Source organism: Rhinatrema bivittatum, chromosome 11, assembly GCF_901001135.1.
Source record: "Rhinatrema bivittatum chromosome 11, aRhiBiv1.1, whole genome shotgun sequence".
Classification (NCBI taxonomy): Eukaryota; Metazoa; Chordata; class Amphibia; order Gymnophiona; family Rhinatrematidae; genus Rhinatrema; species Rhinatrema bivittatum.
In genome coordinates, this window is record NC_042625.1 from 2,571,773 (window position 1) to 2,590,569 (window position 18,797).

Here is an 18,797-nt window from a genome sequence, read left to right on the forward strand (position 1 = left end):
TCTGTGCGCACTGGCTTAAAATGCAAAAAATGACAAATTTGTAAATAGGCATAATACTGGTTAGCCCCCAGATGATACGTGGACCGAAGCTCCTCCCAAGAGCGTACCCCCTGATCGTACCACAGTTGCCCCAGGGTCAGCAAGCCACTACGCTTCCATACTTGAAAGGTTCTCTCCGCCCATCCAGCAAGGAAAGTCTTACAGGCTCGAATTGTAGTTGAGTGCAAGAATTTCCGATCCCCAATAAACTGCGGTCGCCACTTTCGCCATATCAGTAACGTAACCATAGTACATGGAGATTGGATACCCAGATCATGGGGGATAGACTCCAATCCCCAGAAACACTCATCCGAATAAGCACCCTGGAGCAAGAAACGTTCTAAGCGAACCCATTGTTTGACATCCTGATGGTTGTGAAAATCCACCATGGCTCTTAATTGTGAAGCAATATAGTAGTGTAAAAAATTTGGGACTCCCACTCCCCCATCGCGCTTGTGTTGATACAGCACCGCACGAGCTACTCTCGGAGGTCGTCTCTTCCAAATAAAAGAAAAAACTTTAACCTGCAGTTTTTTTTAACACCAAAGCAGGCACCAAACATGGCAATGTTTGAAAAAGATAAGCAATCCGAGGCAAAAAGGTCATCTTAAGAGCCGCAACCCTTCCCATCCAAGAAAGTGTCAATCTATCCTATGTTAGCAAGTCTAAGTCTAACTTTTTAAGTAAGGGCTCATAATTCAACTGGAATAACTCTTTGTACTCCGGACCCAGGAAAACCCCCAAATATTTCACCGATTTGGAGGCCCAAACAAAAGGAAATTGGGCTTTGAGTTGAACAACCAGAGACGGGGCCAGAACAATAGGCAATATCTCAGATTTATCTTTGTTAACCTTAAACCCTGAAACCGAACCATAGGCCTCCAGAATAGGCAACAGGCTCGCCAAAGAACAAGCCGGATCAGCCAGGGTAAACAGCACATCATCCGCATAAAGCGCAAGTTTATAGGTAGTATCCCCAATTTGAATCCCCTGAACCCCTTCCGCTTCCCGAATCTTGGTGGCAAAGGGCTCCAAACTTAAGGCAAATAATAATGGTGAAAGCGGGCATCCCTGCCGGGTCCCCCACTGTACCTCAAAATTCTCAGAGTATCCCCCATTAATTTTAATGCAGGCAGCCGGGGAGCTATATAATTCTTGAACCCACGTGAGAAAACCCCCTCCTAGCCCCACCTTTCGGAGCACCTGAAACAAAAATGGCCAGTGAACCCGATCAAAGGCCTTCTCCGCATCAACCCCGAAGGGATAGATTGCCGTTTAGCGTAGTGTATAATATTGACCACTTTGCGAATATTATCGCCCGCCATCCTGCCTGGCATAAAGCCGGCTTGATCATCGTGTACCAATAAGGGAATAACAAACTTCAAACGGGTGGCCAAAATTTTGGCTAATAATTTTAAATCAATGTTAATAAGGGAGATGGGTCTATAGGAGCTACATAACAGTGGGTCCTTTCCGGGCTTAGGGAGAATCGTTATGCCCGCAACATTAGCCGCAGGGAGCATATGAGCTCCCGTACCCAATGCGTTAAACATAGCCACCAAAGGGCTCACTAACACATCCTTAAATTTTTTATAAAAAAAGAGGTGAATACCCATCTAACCCCGGGGCCTTTCCAGGTTTCAACTCAGCTATGGCTGCCAACACTTCCGCTGAAGTAATAGCCTGACCCATTCCCTCCGTCAGAGGGGCTTCCAGGCACGGTAATGTAACCCCATCTAAATAGTCCCGAATGTTTTCTTCCGAGGCAGCCTGTTCTCTAGAATATAAATGGGCAAAAAAAGTATTAAATTGCGTTCTAATTTCCGTCCCTACCGTCGTCACTGCCCCTCCCGGATTCTTAATCTTGGTGATCTGGGTTTGTGCTACCCTAGCCTTCAAAGTATGGGCTAACAATTTCCCCGCTCTATTACCAAGCTCATAATAAGTTTGGCGAGCCAGATCTAGCTGATGGGCCCTCTCATCAGCGTCCAGCTGCTGCAGCTGATACCGAAGTTCCCCCAATTCACGTAACAGAGCCTTAGTAGGTGCGGCTTTATGAGCCGCTTCCACTTGTCCTAATTTAGTTCTCAATAGATTGCTTTTCCTAAGTTTTTCCTTCTTCCGGTAAGAAGCAATAGCTATCAACTTGCCCCGTACAACGGCTTTCAGACAATCCCAAATCACCACGGGTGTAGACTCCCCGTTGTCATTCAAGTGCAAATACTCCTGAATGGCGAGTCTTATGTCTTGCTCTATCTGCTTATCCTTAATAAGAGAGTCGTTCAATCGCCAAAACCGGCGACCAGTATCAGAGCCTGCAGTACTAAAGGACCACCATACCGGGGCATGGTCCGACCAGGTAATCGAACCAATACCGGTATCTATCGTGACCCCCACACATGAAGAGTCAACCAGCAAAAAGTCAATTCTAGTGTAGATCTCATGCGCTGTCGAAAAATACGAGTAATCCCTTGCCGTGGGGTTATGTTCCCTCCATATGTCCACTAAATGCCATTTATCAATAAAGGCATGTAGAGCTCTACTATCCACAGGGGCATAATGTCCGACTCCTGTGGAACAATCCATTCACGGATTGCAAACTAAATTAAAATCCCCCCCCCAAAAATCAACAGCCCACAAGATGAATTTAGCAGCTGGTCATCTATTCGCTGTAGAGTAGCCCTCTGCATCTTGTTAGGATTATAAACATTAACCAAGGTGTACAAAATCTGCTGAAAATATATGGACACTATGAGAAACCGACCCTCTGGGTCCCTAAATACCGAATCCACCTGCCCCACCAGGTCCCTGGAGATCAGAATCCCCACCCCATTGTACTTATATTGGGGAGTACTTGCAGCCAGAAACACCATGGGATAACCCGCGTGATGCAATAACTTTTCATGACGTTTACGCAAGTGCATCTCCTGAAGAAATAAAATATCAGCTTTCATCCGCAGCGCATCTTTAAATAAACTATTGCGCTTGGCGGGATGGTTGAGTCCCTTCACGTTCAGAGACACTATTTTAAGAGATGTCATAGTCATAACCATCCACACCTCCCCCCTTCTTGCCTAAATTACGCACCCCAGCCACTCTGACCAGAGCATGCTCCACATATGGCCAAGAACGACTGTGCCACCTTACCACAAAGAAGTCCAAAAAGAAATAAACCCCCACGAAAATACACCCCCCGTCCCCGTCCCCCTCCCGCCTCTCCCCCCTCCCCCCCACCCAGAAAACATGTTCCCCGCCAGTGAACATGGGCCGGGGAATACTGAGGTGAAGTGCGCCCCCCCCTTCATCCTTTCATACAGAATAACAGAAACAGCGTATAACTAAACGCAGAAATTGAAACATGCATCCAGCCCTTATCAAAAGGCCACCCAATAGGGTATAAAACTTAGGAACCTGTAACCAAGTTCTGCAACAGTTCCCCACATAGATAACAGGGAAGAAAACCCTGCAGCACAAATTAGCCCCCTGAACGAGCAATGCAAAGAAAAAACCCCCACCCAACCGGGCGATTATGCATGCAGGGCCTCTCAAGGAACCTTGACCTCAGAACTGGTACTCAGAGTCATATTGGAATCAGATGAATTTCTACGTAGACGTGATCCAGATGTCCCCTTTCGTTGCCACCGGGGCCGGTCCGCAGCCAGCGGCTTAGAGAAACCATGTCCCGAATCCGGAAGCTGCATACCTTCCTCCGCCAAAATTGAAGCCGCAGCCGCCGCCATCTTTATAAATCTCGTACGGCCATCTTTAGTAAAAGCAAGTCCTGCAGGGTACACCCATCGGTATCTCAGATTTGCCTCTCGGAGAATCGAGGTTACCGGCTGAAAGTCCAGTCGTCTCTGAAGGGTAGCGGCTGCCAAGTCGTTATAAACCGTAACACTGTGCCCTTCCCAGGTTATAGTGCCCAACTTACGGGCCTGTTGCATAATAACTTCCTTCAGGCGAAAACTATGTAAACAGGCTATAATGTCTCTGGAGACATTCGGTCGGGGTGCCCTCAGTGCACGGTGCGCTCTGTCCAGTATGATATCGCCAGCCTTGGTCCCAGCCGATGCAGGGCTGTTATGGAGAATGAGTTCACATATTTTCTGGACCACCACTGTGGCATCAGCATATTCCGCCGTGTCTGGGACTCCCCTCACCCGAATGTTTGCGCGGCGAGAACGATTCTCTAAGTCCTCCATTTTGAGTTGCAGCTCCTCGTTTGCTTTGTGAAGCATCGCAACTTCTTTCTTAAGGGTCGAGGTTTCTACTACCTGCCCCTCGACAATCACTTCTACAACTTCCACTCGCCGGCCAATATCTCCGATTTCAGTGCGAAATTCAGTCAGCGCCGCCTGCATTTCGGAGCGCATCGATTTAATGTCACTTTGAATTTCCCGGAACCAAAGCTGAAAATCATTTTTAGTCGGTTCAGCCGGTGCGGAACGTGAGTGCTGATCCGGACCGTCAAGCGCCGCCTCAATCGCCGGCACCCCAGCGCGCGGCACGGCATCCGCCATTGCGGGAGCTCCTGGGTCAGGTTCTTCGCTCAAGGCCGCAAAACGGGAACCTCCCGGTTCATAGGAAAAAACCTTAAGATCCGCAGTTTTCCTCCTGGGGTGCATCGATAGGGATTTGGACGACCCCTGATGCTGTCCAGAATAAAAAATTCGCCGTTAAAAAGCTTTTAATGCTTAAGGCAGGATGAAGGGGAGCGGAGCTAACGCCTCAGATGTCCATGCTGTTGGGATGACGTCACTTCCCCATAAAGATTCAATTTTGTATTTAGCGTCATGCAGGATGTTTATCCTGCTGGACTCTATGCCATCCCGGACATAAAGCGCCACACCGCCTCCCAGGTGCTCCTCTCTGTCATTGCGATATAATTTGTACCCCGGTATAGCACTGTCCTATTGGTGATGACAGCTGGTAGATAAAAAAATAAACAGAAAGAATATCTACCCTCATCCCCAGGCAGCATCAATTCACCTTCCCACAACACTCAAATTTCTGTTTCAAAATCCAACCCCAGCTATAACCTGTTGAAAATACACTATAAATACACTACACTACAAAATAAAATTCAATATCTCTTGCAATACTAACAAAGAACTCTAGATGAATATAAAGTAGCTGGATGTGTGCAATGTCAATATATGTGTATAGAACATTAGCAGAAGGGTTTTCTTATTGTGTTAAGTGGCATATTCTTTACTGTTGAGCTTATAAATGTGTCTAATGCACTTTAAAATATTTTGTGGACAACATTCAGCTTTCAGTGCCTCAACTTCGTTTTTGCTGCTGCACTGCATCTCAAGAACAGCAGTACATTCAGTTACTATAAAGCATTCTCATCTGGCTGTACAGAGATGTACAAGGACATGACAGAAAGACATCTAAAACTGTACAGACCAAACTAAAATTACCTGACACCAAAATGTGTCATAAGGCAGAGCCAGAAGCCAATCGAGATCATCTTGGATGAACTGAGCGCGTTCCAGGTACTCTTCCACTAGAGCAGGGATGCAGGCTTTGGGAGGAGGCTTATACAGCACAAAGTAACGTTCCACCTTCTTATCTGGATGCTAAGGAAATTAGGAAACAGAGATGAATGTCTGATTATTAAACATGGTGATACTTCCAAATACTGTTTTCATGTGTTCCAGAGATTACCATTGGTGGTTTGCACACAAACACACTGAAATCAAATATTTTGTTCCAATTACTGGATGGAGCTCGTAAACCTACACCCAGTATACTGTATTCAGTCTGTATACAAACATATCATTTAGAGCACAATACATTTTTTTATGTTCCTAATAAGGATTTGATATGTTCTAAGACCAGAAGTTGAAATGGCTGGATTGTGAAGCTGAAATTAAACTGGGCTAATCTACTTGGAATGGCTAAGGCTATAACATCAACAAGGACAGGTTGGCAAGATATTTTGGACAGCCTATCTAGATTTGGAGATTAAGTGGATTCCAAACTTAGGGGCTCATTTACTAAGCTATGGTACTTTTTCCAGAGGGAAAAATACCACAGGATTCACAAATCGGCAGTACTTGATGTTGCCGCTTTGTGACTCCCACAGTACTTTCCCTGGAGGTAAAATATCACCAGGAAAAATACCATGGCAGAGCAAGGCCCTCAAAAAACATGTAATGGCAGCCCTGGGACTGCGGCTCTACCATAGCTTAAAGGGGATCCTCCCCCCTGCACCTGCAAAAGCTAATTAAAAAACCCTGGGGGTCTCCAAAGACATCTTGACCCCCTTTCCCACAGCCCCGGAAGCAGCCACAGTAAGAAAAAAAATATATTAACATTTTTTTAAATATTCCAGTCAGGCCATGTCCCCAATCCCTTGCCATCAAATACAAATTATGGTCCCTGGAGGCTGAACACCCCCGCTCCAGAATGTACAGTTTAGCCCTGGCACCAGCTTCCCCCTTCACATGACAGGGGCAGCCAGGCCTGGCTGGCTGGCACTATTTTAAAAAATGGCCACTGCTGGGCCCAGAATCTAGAGGGGGTGCTCTGGGCTCCCACTATACACCACCATTTCTAAAACTGTACGTTCGGGGGTGGGGGGGGGGGCACCTGACTGGGATTTTTTTTTTTTTTTTTACTATGGCCACTTCCAGGGATGGTGTGTGTAGAATAGGAGTCTATGGAGACCCCTAGAGTTATTTAAATTAACTTTGGTGTGTGTGTGTGTGTGGGGGGGGGGGGTGGAATTACTCAGGACAGAGTGGCCCCTTTATGCCTAGGCCCTGGGAGCATCAGGACATGCATTAATATCCTAATACTCCTGGGGGATGTTAGCTACAACTCTTGAGCTGTAGCTAACTTCAAATCAAATAATGTGGTTTGTGATTTTTGAGGAAGTCATGTTATTTGATTTGCATTGTTTAGGCTATTAATAAGCTGATTAGCTTGTATGTGCATGCTAATCATCTCATAATGCCAGCAGCAGAATAACATGAGGTATTTCAAATACCTTGCATTATCCTTCTGTTAAGCTGTTTACCACATGGTAAACGGCCTAACATGTGTTAAGACATAGGGGGGACCTAGGGGATTGGATTAAATATGGGTTTTGTAAGAATCAAATAGGAAGACAACAAGGCCTAGAATGGCCTACCAGCACAGGTGGAGGAGGCCAGCATTGTAACTGACTTCAAACATGCTTGAGACAGAGAAAGAAGGCAGTGGTAGGAACAGAGTTGAGGAGATGGGAGGAGGGAGTTGGTGTTAAGTATTGGAATTTGTGGGCTGAATTTTTAAAGCCATTTATATGCATAAAAAGTGTTTTACGTAGTAAATGGCTGTTAGAAACTTACCTGGGGCTCTCTGTGCGTAATCTGGTTACGAGAGTAATTTTACACAAACTAGAGAGAGGCATTTCGGAGAGTGGAGTCCAGGCAGAGTCAGAACTTACAAACCAATGTTTTGATTTTAAGAAATATGCACATAAGTTCGCCCATACAAGTGAGCTATAGCTTTGTGCTAATTAATTTGCGCACATTCCAGGCCAATTACCTGTGAATTTTCAAAGCAAACTTATATGAAGAAGTTTGTTTTGAATACTAAAGTCTATGCATAAAACGGTATATGCAGACATTACTTAAATGCCCAGTTTTAAAATTACCCTCCCTATGTTTATTTGCTCATGGTTTTACAGAACCAAAGAGGAAGACAACTGGATAGACTGGACAGGTCATTTGGTCTTTATTTGTCATCATTTATTATGTTACTATGTAAACTCAGTAACATCTGGATCCAGAACCACTATCACTTCAGCCTAAACAGAACCATGAGTAATACTATCCTGATTTTATTCCTCAGTCACCACAGAGGGCAATGGAAGTTGTTCCCACTGCTTCCAACAGTTGATCTCACCAGTGCTGGTAGAGTGCGCAGCTTCCCTGTGGCAGGATCCTTTATTGGGACTTGGAGCTCATCTAATGGCAATGCTGGCATCCCGCAGGCTTCTCTCTCTCCTTCAAAAAAACACAGGTAAAAAAAAATGACCGAACACTATTACACACCTATCATAATCAACATGTAAAAAAATGACCGAACACTACTACACACCTATCATAATCAACACGTAAAAAAATGACCGAACACTACTACACACCTATCATAATCAACCCAAGCCACCACACTACTGTTTCCACTCTTCAATAATTTCACTTTTTGGACATTGTTCGATATTTATTATTATTAATTCATTCTCCATCTCTGTAAATATTCTAGTACATTTGATTTCAGTTGTGTTTTACAAGAATGCTGCACAAGATTCTGTGTTTTAAAAAGTAGCTAAAATGCAAAAAACACCAGTACAGCTGAAGAAGGTTTAACTTAATTTGTAACAGAGTTTAAATAACACTAAACTGTGGGCCCAATGGCTCAATGGCAAAGACTACAGCCTGCCATGCAGAAGATCTGGGTTCGATTCCAGGGCCAGGACTCTCGACCCAGACTGCCCATACTGCATAGGGGAAGACTCAAGATTAATCTAAGGAAATGACCCATGACACTAACAACCAGAAGATTCAAAACAAATCTTAGAAAATGCTTTTACACTTAGCGCACTATCGAGCTGTGGAAGAGGACATAATCAAGATGACTAGCATAGGGTTTAAAAGATGTTTGGTCAAGTTGCTGGAGGATGTGTCCCTGTATTGGGCCCGATTGCTATCAATCGGGCCGATACAGTAAAGTCCGCGGGAGAGCGCGCACAGGCCACTCTCCTGTGCACGCGATTCTGTATTTAAATGAGGCCCAGCGGTAAAAACAGGCAAAAGGCCACCGCTCCTTTTGGACCGGAGCAGAGGCTGTCAGCGGGTTTGACAGCCGACGCTCAATTTTGCCAGCATCGGTTCTCAAGCCCACTGACAGCCACGGGCTCGGAAACCGGATGCCGGCAAAATTGAGCGTCCGGTTTTCGACCCGACAGCCGCGGGCCGACTTCAAATTTTTTTTAAATTTTTACTTTTTTTATCCTTCGGGACCTCCAACTTAATATTGCCATGATATTAAGTCGGAGGGTGCACAGAAAAGCAGTTTTTATTGCTTTTCTGTGCACTTTCCCTGTGCCTGAAGAAATTAGCGCCTACCTTTGGGTAGGCGCTAATTTCTGAAAGCAAAATGTGTGGCTTGGCTGCACATTTTGTTTTCTGAATCGCACGGGAATACCTAATAGGGCCATCAATTATAGGGAATCAATTATAGGGAATACCTAATAGGGCCATTAATTATAGGGAATACCTAATAGGTATTCCCTATATATGTATATATATATATATATATATATATATATAATTCCCTATAATTGATGGAAGGCCATCAATTATAGGGAATACCTAATAGGGCCAAAAAACTGCTATACTTAACATACTTAACAGCTTCACTTGTATATAATCCTTTCCTCCCTTTCCTCACCCTCATTTTCCCCTATTTAAACTTATACCCTTTCATTCCTTTTTCTCTCCTACAGTTTCCCTTGATACTATAATAAGTTATGTTATCATAACTAATCCATAATATATCTATATATATCTATTTATATTTGTATAACCTGTTTTTGTTAATGCATTTAACTGTTTTAATGTATTGGTTCCCAGTTGTTTTCATACTGTTTTATGTACAACGCAATTGCGTATTTTTTCGTTCTCTGTACACCGACGTGATATCTCTGATGAGCGGCGGTATATAAAAACCAATAAATAAATAAATAAATAAATCAACATGCATTTGGGGATTGGACGCACGTTTTCGGCCCCTTACTGAATAAGGAGTAATGCTAGCACGTCGAAAACGCGCGTCCAATGGCGGGTTAACAGATGTTTGGTCAAGTTGCTGGAGGAAGTGTCCCTGTATCAGCCTACGCCTGAGTTGGACTTTACTAACACTCTCCCACCTTGATCAAATCATTATGTGCCCCAATGCTTAATAATCCTAGAAACAATTACAATTTCCTCTTACCAACGATTGACCACTTGTTACATGATGGATCCTAATCGCTAGTATGTTAGAATTCAGTTATTTAAAATGTTGTTTTTCATAATGTGTTATGTAATTTAATTATTTCCCAGTTCTTCATTTCCTTGTTCTCTGTAAGACACACGTGTTAAGTCATCCCAAAGTTATATGTAAACCGAAGTGATTAGTAACATTGTTACTAGAACCTCGGTATATAAAATTGTTAAATAAATAAATAAAATAAAAATTAACAGTGCGCTCCATCGGAGCACACTGTACTGTATCGGCCTGAATGAGAGTGAGTAACAGGAATTAGATCTACTTTATGGGATCTGCCAGGTACTCCTAACATGGACTGGCCAATGTCAGAGACAGGATGCTAGGCTCGATGGACCTTGGTCTGATCCAGCATGGCAATTCTTAAGATAACTGTTCTTTAGTTACCTGTTCCACCTCACTCATGATTTTATAAATGTCTACCATATCTCCTCTCAGCTATCTTTTTTCCAAGCTGAAGAGCCCTCGCCTGTACTGGCTCTCATGATACGGTAGGAGAAATGTTCCTTTTTTTTTTTTTTTTTTTTTTAAATCATTTTTGTTGCCCTCTCTGCACCTTTTCTAGTTCCACTATGTCTTTCTGGAGATAGGGTGACCAGAACTGCACACAAAACTCAAAGTGCAGACACACCATGGCTTGATACAGAGGCAATATGATATTTTCCGTTTTATTCTCTATTCCTATTCGGATCATTCCTAACATTCTATTTGCTTTTCTGACCCCCATCTCGCACTGAGGATTTCAACGTATTGTGCACAAAGACTTCAAGGTCTTTTTCCTGGGTGTAATGACTCCCAATACAGAACCCAGCACTGCATACCTGTAGATGAAATTGTAAAAAAAGAAATGCTCTCCTTTAACATCCCCATCATCAACAAACATCTCAGAAATAAAGAGAAACCTCCCCCACTTCACACCATCCAACAGAAGAGGCTAATCCCTATCATTCTCTCACCGTTCACACAACTGCTAGGCCTCTCACTATTCACCCTGACCCTTTTCAATGCCCAATCACTCTCTAAAAAATCTCACATACTCAATGATTATCTTTCGGAGACCAATCCTGACAACTGTGCTATTACAGAGACATGGCTAAAACCCTCGGACACAGTTCTTATAAATCAACTCCCTACACAAATATATGACATATACTCGATCCCCAGACCTAAGAAAAGAGGAGGTGGACTGCTACTTGCAACTAAGAAAGGCCTAAAGATAACTCTTCAACATTCAAACCCAATTTCAAACCTAGAATGTGCGTATTTCAAATCCAAACAGCTCCAAATATGCCTCATCTATGCTCCTCCTGGAAATCTCGAAACTGACCCATCTCCCCTCATAGAATACATCGCCAAACACATCAACTACGACTCCCCGGCATTAATAATGGGAGACTTCAACCTACATGTAGACTCGGTCACACGTTCCACCAACTGTGAAACACTCCTATCTGCGCTTCGACACATGGGCTTTAAACAGATCATTAACAACCCAACTCACAAAGCAGGCCACACTCTGGACCTGATATTTGTTAATGAAGGTATCTCTCTCTCATCCCCTCCCACATGCACACCAGTTCCCTGGGTCGGACCACCAAGTCATCTCCACGGTCCTCAAGACATCTGACTCGCTTCCTCCTTCCTTCCCTAAAACCACGGTTCAATTCAGGAAACCCTGCTCTTCAGACATCCTAACTAAACAACTAACCAAGAACTGCCACAGCTCGACCTCTCAGATGCGAACACAGCCATCAACTCCTGGCACTCTATCACCAACAAAGTCGTAGACCAAACCTGCCCCCTAACCACCAAGGTACTTCTCAAGGCCCAAGAAAACAGAAAACCTTGGTTCACACCGGAATTGAAGGCTATCAAACTACTCCTTAGAAACAAGGAACATATTTGGCACAGAAATCCTTCCCCCCACAATGCTAGCAAGCTACAAATCCACCCTCAACAACTACAGGAACACCATCTTCAAAACAAAGAAAGATTTCTTCACAAAAAAAATACATCATTTCATCTTCGATTCCAAAGCTCTCTTCTCCTATGTCTCAGCTCTCACCAAACCTTCTCCACCATCCATTCCAGATGAACAAGCTCTCTCTAAAGCCATAGAACTGGCCAATTTCTTTGAAAACAAAATTATCAATCTCACCAAACCACTTGCCACTCCCTACCCCACTATAACCCTTCCGTTGGCATCATCTCTTCAACAGACCGCAAGATTAGAGTCATTCGAGACCACCTCATCTCTCGAAGTGGAAAATATCCTTAAGAAACGTAAACCCTCTTCCCATCCTCTAGACTCCATCCCATCGAACCTCCTCATCTCAATACCAAACACCATTGCAAAACACATTGCAGAAATCATCAACTGCTCGTTTACCCAAGGTCTAGTTCCCGATTCACTAAAACAGGCCATCTTGAAACCTCTCCTAAAAAAACCCAATTTATCAACATCAGATCCAGCTAACTTCTGCCCGATAGCCAATCTACCCCTCATCGCCAAGATAATGGAGAAAATAGTTAATAAACAACTCACAGAATTCCTGGAGGAACACAACATCCTGTCACCGTCACAATATGGTTTTCGTAAATCCCGAAACACGGAATCCCTTCTGATTTCTCTAACCGACTCAATCATCCTGAACATGGACAAAAGTCAATCTCACCTACTCATTCTTCTGGATCTCTCTGCAGCCTTTGATACAGTCAACCATTCAATCCTTCTAGACCGGCTCGGGGACATTGGTATCTCAGGCACTGCTCTCGCTTGGTTCCGTTCATTTCTCAGCAACAGATCATTCAAGGTAAAAATCAATAACAAACAATCTCATCCTATCAGATCTAATCTGGGAGTCCCGCAAGGTTCTTCCCTTTCACCAACCCTCTTCAACATATACCTTCTTCCTCTCTGCCTCCTCCTTACCAAGCTGAAAATCAAGCATTACATATACGCGGACGATGTTCAAATTGTCATCCCTATTAAGGAGTCATTACAAAAATCCCTTAACTTCTGGAACAGCTGTTTTCAGGAAATCAGCTCCCTCCTCGCTAAGCTTAACCTAGTCATCAATAAAGACAAGACTGAATTCCTCATCATCTCCCAAGATGAAAACCTCTTCACTAGTAAGACAACCACTCACCCAGAGGACCAATCACAGGACGAAAACCACTCTCGCCCTAACTCCCCCTCAACTACTCCGGACAACCTCAAAAACACGTCACATGTAAGAGACCTAGGCGTGCTCTTGGACAACCAGTTGAACCTCAAAAGATTTGTCAACAATACGGCTAAGGAGTGCTTTTTCAAATTACAAGTGCTGAAAACACTTAAACCTCTTCTGCACGCATATGATTTTCACCTGGTTCTGCAATCAATTATACTCACAAAAGTCGATTACTGCAATTCGTTGCTGCTTGGTCTCCCTGCTGTCACCATCAAGCCTCTCCAGATGTTACTGAACTCAGCCGCCAGGATCCTAACGAACTCAAAAAAGAGGGATCACATCACGCCAATCCTCTACAACCTCTTCTGGCTCCCTATTAAATACAGAATCCTCTACAAAGTCCTGACCACCATGCACAAAACCCTACACAACTTAGCACCTATTGAGCTCACCTTCCAGCTTCACCCTAACAAATCCTCCAGACCGATTAGAAGTGTATACACCAAGGCACTCTTTTCGTTCCTCAAGCTAAAACATCTCTTAGGAATAGAGCCCTATCCACAGCAGGTCCTAAGCAATGGAACACTCTCCCACCTGACCTCCGACAGAACCCCTGCCAAATTTCTTTCAAGAAAAAACTCAAAACATGGTTATTCAAACTAACGTTTCCAGATCCCGCATATTAACCAATCATTTTCTCACCTTATTTCTCACCTAGCCCATTCTCCCTAAAAGTATGACTTGACATTATGCGCTCTCAAATTCGCTCTTCCTCACCTTAATCTCATGTTCCCATATGACAGGGGTCAGGAACCTTTTTGGTTGAGAGAGCCATAAACGGCACATATTTTAAAATGTAATTCCATGAGAGCCATACAATGTTTAAAACTAAATACAAGTAAATGTGTGCATTTTATGTAAGATCATACTTTTAAAGTACAATAAGTCTCTGAAAATATTACACCAGGCCTTAAGACACCAATACATCTCCTATTAGGAAAACGGACCAAGTCAGGCTGCTATAGAGTCCTACACAGAAACTACACGCCAGCAGAAAACCTCACCTGAATCACATGCTGTCCCTCACCTAACATAGAATAAAGAGACCAAAACGCATAACAAGAAGCATGCAGAAAAAACTGAATTGGAAACTGCAACAAGCCAGAGTCTCTGTATGCAGTGTAACAAAGGATAAAAGAAACATCACCCATCCTTATAAAACAAATCAAGAAATATAAAATCATCAGCAGTAAAACTGTACTAACAAAAAGAACATATTTCGAAACAGCTGATGAGTGGAATATCCAATAATTAAAAACTCATATAAAACATTTCCAGATACCAACAAAATATTTCAAAATAGCAGACACAAAGACCCAGTAATGAAAAATAATAAGGATACAAAACTTTTTTTGCTCTGCATACCTGGGAACGTTTGATATCCAGGTGTCCTGAGATTGTTCTGAATTAGCAGGAGGCGGGGTGGTTTGCTTGGAACTTTCTCCTCTCTCAGTCACACACCAGCGCTCTCTCTCACACTGGCTCTCAATGACATACCTATACACACATGCTCTCAGTACTCACATATACACGTTTTTTCTCTCTCACTTATATAGGCTCTCAATTACACATTTACACACATGCTGTCTATCTTTTCACGCTTACACACACACACAGGCTTTCAATCACATAAATACATGCTGTCTTTTTCTCTCACACACAGACTCTCATTCACATGCTTACAAACATGTTCTCTCTTTCTCTCATTTACACACAGGCTCTCAATCACATACTCACATGCTCCATCACCTAAACCAGCTCTCAATCACACACAGACACACATGATCTCTCTCTTACTTATACACACAGGCTCTTAATCATACATACACATGATTTATCTCACACACAAAGGATCTCAATCATACACACATACTCTTTCACACAAACAGGTTTTCAATCACAAACTTACACATACAGGTTCCCAATGGTAAACTTACATTCATGCTCTCTCTCTCTCTCACAGGCAGGCTCTCAATCACAGACATACTCTCTTTCACATATACAGGTTCTCAATCATTCACATACATGCAATCTCTCACTCACACACACAGGATCTCAAACACACATGCTTGCTCGCTCATTCACTCTCTCTCTCCCCCACCCCCGGCAACTCGCAGCAACAGCCTCCTCCCAACGCTAACCTCCTTCATTTTCAGCCCTCGCGGAGGCGGAGTCCCATCGGCCGCGGTTGAAGCTCTTCATTTTCCTCTGAGCCGCGCTGCACTCTTCTTTTCGTCGTGCACGCACCCGATGCTCTCCACTTCCTCTTCCGGGCCGTGGGGGGGGGGGGCGGGAAGAAGAGACCACACTAGCGTGGTCTCTTCTTCCCGCGCACGCACCCGATGCTCACCACTTCCTCTTTCGGGCCGCGGGGGGGGGGGGGGGGCGGGAAGAAGAGAGCACGCCGGTGCCGCTGACTCCAGCTGTCCTGCCGCGTTCCGCCCGGGCGGAGGAGGACCGGGGAGGAGCTGGGTCAGCGGGAGACTGGAAAGTGTGGCGACACTTGTCTGTGAGCCAGATGCAGCCCTCAAAAGAGCCATATCTGGCTCGTGAGCCATGGGTTCCCGACCCCTGCCATATGAGATCCACAGACTCCCTCTGTCCTTTGCAAGCCCTTGGTACCACACCCTTTTCCTCTCTCCCTTTAATTCAACCTAGCCGAAATACTTGAATCGACCGCTTGTATAATTGTTTTGCTATGTCATTTCAATCTGTTTAAATTATTATTTAAGTTTTGTTTAAATTATTATTAAAGTTTAAATTGTTACTTAAGTTGCACACTATGTAACTTAAAGTTTTTGCTTAGATGTATCTTGTTCTTTGTAAAGCCCACCGGCAAGTTCTTACTGTTTATTGTAAACCGGTTTGATTTGTATCCAATGCAAGAAGATCGGTATATAAAAACTAAAAATAAATAAATAAATAAATAAATAGATGGGATTACTTTTTGCTATGTGCATCACTTTTCATTTTTCCACATTAAATTTTATTTGCCATTCAGTTGCCCAGTCTTCTAGTCTCACAAGTTCTTTCTGCAGTTCTTCATAATCCACAGCTATTTTAATAAATAAATCTCCAACCTTCTCTCCAGATTTTCCCCCACCAACCCTTCTCCCCCTACTAACCCACCCTCGATCCCTTCCCTGTCCCAACCTTCAATGGCCACAATGGATCTTACCTCCTCTAATGAAATTACAGGCCTCCTTCGAAAACTTAAGAACATAAGAACATAAGAAAATGCCATACTGGGTCAGACCAAGGGTCCATCAAGCCCAGCATCCTGTTTCCAACAGTGGCCAATCCAGGCCATAAGAACCTGGCAAGTACCCAAAAACTAAGTCTATTCCATGTAACCATTGCTAATGGCAGTGGCTATTCTCTAAGTGAACTTAATAGCAGGTAATAGACTTCTCCTCCAAGAACCTATCCAATCCTTTTTTAAACACAGCTATACTAACTGCACGAACCACATTCTCTGGCAACAAATTCCAGAGTTTAATTGTGCGTTGAGTAAAAAAGAACTTTCTCCGATTAGTTTTAAATGTGCCCCATGCTAACTTCATGGAGTGCCCCCTAGTCTTTCTACTATCCGAAAGAGTAAATAACCGATTCACATCTACCCGTTCTAGACCTCTCATGATTTTAAACACCTCTATCATATCCCCCCTCAGTCGTCTCTTCTCCAAGCTGAAAAGTCCTAACCTCTTTAGTCTTTCCTCATAGGGGAGTTGTTCCATTCCCCTTATCATTTTGGTAGCCCTTCTCTGTACCTTCTCATCCCAACGACACCATCCCAACGACACCATTCCCACCAAAGCGCTAATAGCCATCTCCAACAGTATATCAAGCACCATAGCTGAGATTATCAACTGCTCCATCACCCACGGGATAGTCCCAGATTCCCTCAAACACGCTGTTGTCAAACCCCTCCTCAAGAAACCCTCCCTAGACCCTAAAGACCCCTCCAACTACCGCCCCATTTCCAACCTCCCTTTCATCTCCAAACTTATGGAAAAGGTGGTCAATTCACAACTCATGGACTACCTAGAAAACCATGATATCCTCCATGCCTCCCAATTTGGATTCAGGAAACACTTTAATACCGAATCCTTACTGCTCTCCCTTACTGACTATCTTCTCAGAGGACTGGGACAAGGCCACAGCTACCTCCTCGCCCTTCTTGACATCTCAGCGGCCTTTCATCTCATCGTTGATTACCCTAAGTCTCGTCTCATCCTTTAAGTCTTCGTCTCGACTCTTCATGTAGCCAAGTCTCCATGAAGTCCTCACGTATCCTGAGTCTTTGTCTTCATTTGATGTCTTTGTCTCATATCTACACCCTTCAGCCACTGTCCGTCCTGTCGCATTTGCTGCTCCCGTGTGGCAGGTCCGAAAGGGCTATCGAGTGGCTAGAGGGCTACTCCAGAGACCAACATTGTGTTGTTGGGTCTCTCTCTATGTGATCAGGTTCGGTAGTGGCCAGGGTTCAGCGTTCCTGAATCTTCAGCCCATGCTTGGACACTCCTCACCTGCCACGGCGCTTGCCTGAGCTCCTCTGCGGCGGTGTCGTGGCCCAAGGGTACACGAAATCCCAGAGATGGGACCGTCTCCAGTGTTCCCACAACATCCCCTTTGAAAGTTTAGCACTAGAGCTGTGGATTTGCCAAGCGGCCCCCTCCACCATTACCTCTTTTGCCAAATCCTGTGCTCCACTGAGAATTAGATCTAAAACTGCTCCCTCTCTCGTTGGTTCCTGAATCAATTGCTCCATAAAACTGTCATTTATTCAATCCGGGAACTTTATCTCTCTAGCATGTCCCAATGATTCAATTACCCCAATACTGACTAGGTAAATGTATCTCCCATTATTACTGCACTACCAATTTGGTTAGCTTCCCTAATTTCTCTTAGCATTTCACTGTCAGTCTCACCATCTTGACCAGGTGGACAGTAGTATACTCCTACCACTATAGTCTTCCCCAACACACAAGGGATTTCTACCCATAAAGATTCGATTTTGCATTTAGTCTCATGCAGGATCTTTATCCTGTTTGACTGTATGCCATCCCGGACTTAAAGCACCACCCTGCCCCCCAGATGCTCCTGTCAGTCATTGCAATATAATTTGTACCCCGGTATAGCACTGTTCCATTGGTTATCCTCCTTCCACCATGTCTTTGAGATGCCAATTAAGTCTATGTCATCATTTACTGTTATACATTCTAATTCTCCCATCTTACTTCTTAGACTTCCGGCATTAGCATACAAACATTTCAAAGGCAGTAAGTGATCAAGAAAAATAAATAAAAAATAAATAAATACATAAAGTAGTCTGTTTCTTCATTTTGGCGAGGTGGTCAGAAGGACACACCCACTGATATACTCTTAACCATGATGCACATATGCATTTTGTTTCTTGCAGAATTTTTATCATGCTTACTCTGTAGTATTACTTCTTCACCAATTCAATCTATCACA

The 18,797-nt window shown here is 43.8% G+C and overlaps 1 protein-coding gene across 6 annotated transcripts in view; it reads right to left on the reverse strand.

The window, feature by feature from the left end:
* The window catches only part of ASCC2 (activating signal cointegrator 1 complex subunit 2), a 164,474-nt gene that overhangs the window by 143,867 nt on the left and 1,810 nt on the right, over nt 1-18,797 (reverse strand). For 4 of the 6 annotated variants that reach the window (XM_029619475.1, XM_029619479.1, XM_029619474.1 and 1 more), the window contains exons 2-3: nt 7,942-8,042; nt 5,466-5,624 (exon numbers count right to left, since the gene is read on the reverse strand). In XM_029619475.1, coding sequence (XP_029475335.1) covers nt 5,466-5,624; nt 7,942-8,022 — 240 coding nt within the window. In that variant the 5' untranslated portion in view covers nt 8,023-8,042. Of the gene's footprint in view, nt 1-5,465; nt 5,625-7,941; nt 8,043-13,480; nt 13,580-18,797 lie in introns of all 6 variants that reach the window. The other 2 variants (XM_029619477.1, XM_029619476.1) reach the window with 2 other exon arrangements.